Below are 5000 nucleotides of genomic sequence, written 5' to 3'. Positions count from 1 at the left end.
AAAGCCTTCTGATATCAGGGGAATTAGTAAATGCTGCTTTGGAAGTTCCAGTACACTTAAAGGGCATTATAGAAAAAAATATATATGTAAAAAATCTAATTATGAAGTAGAAGATTGCGACCCCATTGGAAATATTTACTATCTAAAATCTTTATCTAATAAAAGAAAGATGTTCTACGCTTCTCTGCATGCTGCAAATCTCAATACGTTACAACAAACATTGTGTGTATTTGTTGAGGACATTTATTTCCATTAAATATAACTTCCCTTCTATAACATATGGATCAAGGAGTTATTTTAGTTTTTACGATGTATTACATTGCAAAACTGTCAAGGACTGAGGAGATTTAATTTACTTACTCTTTCCTACTAACTTCTTGAATGTTCCCTGTATCGTCAGTTATCATTTCTCAAATCATCTAACGAGTGTAGGTATCTGGTATTGTTATTTATAAGTCCAGAAAATGTTTGAAAAATGTACTTGGAATTTGATACCTCCTTATCTATCAAACTTCTACCGTTACTTTTCATTTTTGTCTTTCAGTGATCTCAGTAAACAGCGTTTGACATTCATCGAAAAAAATGTTTTCAATGGCTTACGGAAACTTCGATTCCTGTAAGTATATTATATTAACCTCTGTAATATTCGTCGTACACTTCGTGTTAGAATATTTCCATGTTGCTGACTTAACGTCGACCCGATCGAACACTCTGTACTCTGCAGTCTTCGCACCCGAGACGATCTCATCATCAAAGTAGAGGAAAATAGTAGAGTCGTGGTTGTTTGACGAAATGTTCTCTTCAAAGCAGTGGTGCTCTGACAGTTTTACAACTGTTATCACTCCTACCCTAAACCCCACAAATCACTATCAGAATCTCGTCTTCTGCTCTCCATTACCTCATCTGCTTTTCACTCCTCTCGCATCACTGCAATTTTATTTTTCAGAATCCTGAAATTCTTGCTCCATAATCTTTCCAACAAAGCCCACAAACCTAACACCGGATGCTCCTTCGTCTCAGACTTTAATTGCAGACCAGAATTCGTATGACAATACCTCGTCGTCATTCTATATACACTAGGAGCTTCGCTTCGATCCCATACACTGTCCATGATACCCACCAAGTTTTCAGACTCTAAAATCCTATACACCTTAAACATTGAATCTCTATAGAACGTTATCCTTACAACGATTGCCTTTCTTCTTTTCAGCATTTTATTGGCCGCCTCACAGCTTTCATATCTCACAGTTTCACCCTTCTCAGTTAAGTTAAATATGCTCTCACTGTTAACCGCTTTTCGCTCGTCAGTTGTCTGTGATAGCTATGATCCAGAATGTGTCCTAGCTATACTGTTCCGTTCATTATCTTGATATTCAGATCATACAGCTCCCGGACATCCCCACCACTAAACTATACGATCGTTGCGTTGCATTGATGATTGTATTGACGTGACCTACCTTCCCCGTGAATAATGCAACCCCTTCAGCTCTTTCGTCATCTCGTTCCACCCCTACTTACAATTCATCACCTCTATGTTTGTCATGTTTCTGTTACTATTCCGAACCGCACAATATCCATCTTTTACAAAGCCACCTCTTGCGTCTTTGTAGTTCCTACCATGATTTTGTGACAATTTAAGTACAGTCCAAAACTTCATGCAACATAGATAACTTCTCGCTGGCCAAAGCCATCCTAACCTGCAATCGCCAAAACGAGAGCAACCTCACCGCCATTGTGCCGCTTCTCCCATACCTTCACTCTTCAATAAAACCACTCCATTCCTTTGGGCGTACCTGTAATAAAGGTGACCTACTCGTTCGGGATTTTTTTCTGTATACATGCGCATGTTCACTTTACCCTCCTTTACTTGTATGTATGTATGTATGTATGTATGTATGTATGTATGTATGTATGTATGTATGTATATGCAGAGTTGTATGTTTTAGGTATGTATTCTCATGCATATAGTTACATATCTAGACATGCACATATATATCTTTGTTGATATTTCCTGTTTCTGGATTGCAAACGCATACCCTTCAAAGCTGAAGGTAGTTATCTGGCTATTAGTCCATGATAAACTACTTTGATGATCCATGTTACTATCGTCACGGAGATTTCTACTAACGTATCCATGCATAGTCTTGTGTTCATCCTTTCATCTGATGATATGTTGCGGTAGGGTCGTGCGACATCTTTGGGCATGTATTCTAGGTTATTGGACAAAGAGTGTTGTTTAAAGAGCTGCTTTCCAAGTCTTAGGATGTTATCAGCCTCATATATGCAAACATGGTCAAGGGATGCACATCTGTCATTTACGAGATAGTCATTTTACTCAATACATCACAGAATATATGTCGCATTCGTGTATGAAAGTTAGGCTGTAATTATTTCACCTTATAAACTAAGTCTTTTATGTCCACAAGTATTCCATTCGTTTCCCAGAGAATTCTTCAGACTCCTCAGAAGAAAAATATGATATTGCGAAACGAAAATTGTTACTTTTATTCCAGTACAATATTTTCCCGTTTCTGCTCATGTCTTGTACAATCCATATTTAAGTCGTACCTGTTAAGTTATATATTGTCAATTTTTCTTTTTCAGAAATCTTTCCGGTAATCAAATAACAAATATTGAAGACGGGGCCTTTAATGGACTTAAAAATCTTTTAACATTGTAAGTATTTTCCAGCATTTATAGTATTTCATGCTGAGTTTCTATTTATCTATTTCTATGGAGCAACTAAACCGTCGAGATGTACTATTACTTTCGTACTTTTCCGAAGGTTATGAATTTTTTATCTGAAGAGATGTTACTTATAACGAAGAAGCCTTAGCTTTCCGTCTATTGAAAGCTTCATTTTCTTTACGTTGCGAAAAACTTTTACTCTTTAAAGTTGAAAAGTAATGCTGTTGACTCGAAAAACAGATAACACTGCTGTTTTTTCCTATGTTATTTAATCTGATGCTACTCAGGCACAAATATGTTATATATTCTTCTACGAATGCCAAACTGGTATCCTCCCAACAAATTGAGAATCTATTCCAAAAGTTTAGTTTGTTGGCTCAGAAACTCATGAACCATTAACTCAGTAATTCATTATTTCTTGAAAAAAAAATCTTACGCTGCACTTCTCAATACATTGGTGGCCAACCACAGGTGAGTTGGCGTTGGCACTTCCTTTCTAGGCTACTCACACCATGCACATATCGCAACTTTCGCGTTCAAGTGTAGTGAAAGAGGAACAGAAACTTCATCTGCGCGAGGTTATCACCATTTTAAAGCTCTCTCACAGCTAACCTACCAATATTTTCTTTCAGACTTGAAATAAGTCTTCTACTAAAGACTTCGTTTGCTAATATATTTCTAATCATAATACAAACCTCATTTCTCTTAGCTTTTTACTTGTTTCCCTCCTAAATACACAGTGAAATACGTATTAATATTAAAAAAAAAGAGTCGATAACACAGCCATATACACCACAAGCACACTCTAGCGAATAATTAGAACTCTCTGGTGTACAAAATGTGTCAAAGTACAAATCGCCACTCTTATCCACTTCACTTTCTGTTACAATATAAATCGATTGGCATTAAAAAAATAGACATGGCTTGGAACCGGGCTATTCTCGTGCTAATATAAACATAATGTAATATATAAAGAAAGTGAAAGGAGTCTCCTTACGGTTGTCTGTCATTAAACATATCATTAGTTATGAACCACTGAAAAACCTCTTAGCGCACAATTAAGTTTGGTCTCTTTCATTAAATAATACATAACATTTACGCTCATAGTTTTTAATATTATGGCGTTTATTTCATTAACTTCTTGCTTTCACTGTAAATATGTATACATGTCTATTTGTGTATACACACCCTATATAATACATATATGCATATATGTATTATATATATATATAGGCACATATGTACTCACATACATTTGCGTATATATATATATGTGTGTGTGTGTGTATACATACATGCATACATATATGCATATACACATATAGATAGGTATAGATATATTGTTATATGTACATACATAATAGATAGATAGATATAGATACATACATACATACATACATACATACATACATGTACATACATGTATGCACATACACACACAAATACACATATATAAATATGCTTACGCACATTCACGTATACATATATACATAGATGCATATATGCGTATATAAAATGGTGATTCAAATTTTGAAGAAGTTAAAGAAAACGCCTCTTACAATCCTGTTTAAAAGTTGATGATGCCTTGAGAATGTTATTACTGTCTTTACTAAACTTTCCTTTTCTTCTGTTGCTTTATGAATGTCTTCATAAACTTCATGTATCACTTTCTCCTCTCTGTCATTCTTGCTACTCTCCCGTAATGGGTTTGGAAACATAACACTGTCGCAATTAAGCAGATAACTCTCTTTTTATTCTTCGGTTTATAAATTCCCAGGAGTCAATTTCTTTATAAATGCTGCATTAGATGCATAGTTTTCGAAGAGATTTCAGACAACCGCTAATTGAATAAGAGTTTGTTTAATAACAGGTTGTAATAGAATAAAGCTGACTGCAACACTTTAAATGCGCCATACAAACGATCAGCCACGCACATTCTATATTAATTCTCCAATATTCTGACAAACAACAAGACAAATTTATTAGCATACGCACACACATATACATATAAGCAGATAAAGATAACTGAAAAATGAAGGAGGAATTGTTTATCTATGCAGCGCTGTCGACACAAATAGAGATGAAAGACATGAAGAACAGTTAAATTATCTTCTCTGTCCAATAAATCATAAGTTAGTGGTTTCGAAAATCTATGTGTTCAATACGAAACTTTATACAGTTTACTATACATAGCCCATATGAAGTATCTATAAACTACTCAGTGAACAGGTCGAACCAGTGACCATAAGATCTGAAAACGTAACCAGTGGTTGGTAGATATACGCTGTGAAAACATGAACTGAAAGGGTGTC

General features: G+C 35.2%; 1 protein-coding gene across 2 annotated transcripts in view; it reads left to right on the top strand.

Annotated features, from left to right (window-relative positions):
• Positions 1-5000, top strand: part of LOC106868530 (G protein-coupled receptor GRL101) — a 778677-nt gene that overhangs the window by 692461 nt on the left and 81216 nt on the right. For both annotated transcript variants that reach the window (XM_089348684.1, XM_089348683.1), the window contains exons 19-20: positions 545-616; positions 2605-2676. In XM_089348684.1, the coding sequence (XP_089204810.1) occupies positions 545-616; positions 2605-2676 (144 nt within the window). The remainder of the gene's footprint in view (positions 1-544; positions 617-2604; positions 2677-5000) is intronic.

Source organism: Octopus bimaculoides, chromosome 3 (genome assembly GCF_046866305.1).
Source record: "Octopus bimaculoides isolate indiv1 chromosome 3, ASM4686630v1, whole genome shotgun sequence".
Lineage (NCBI taxonomy): Eukaryota > Metazoa > Mollusca > Cephalopoda > Octopoda > Octopodidae > Octopus > Octopus bimaculoides.
Note: the sequence above shows the minus strand (reverse complement) of the source record. Positions and strands in the feature narration are given on the sequence as shown.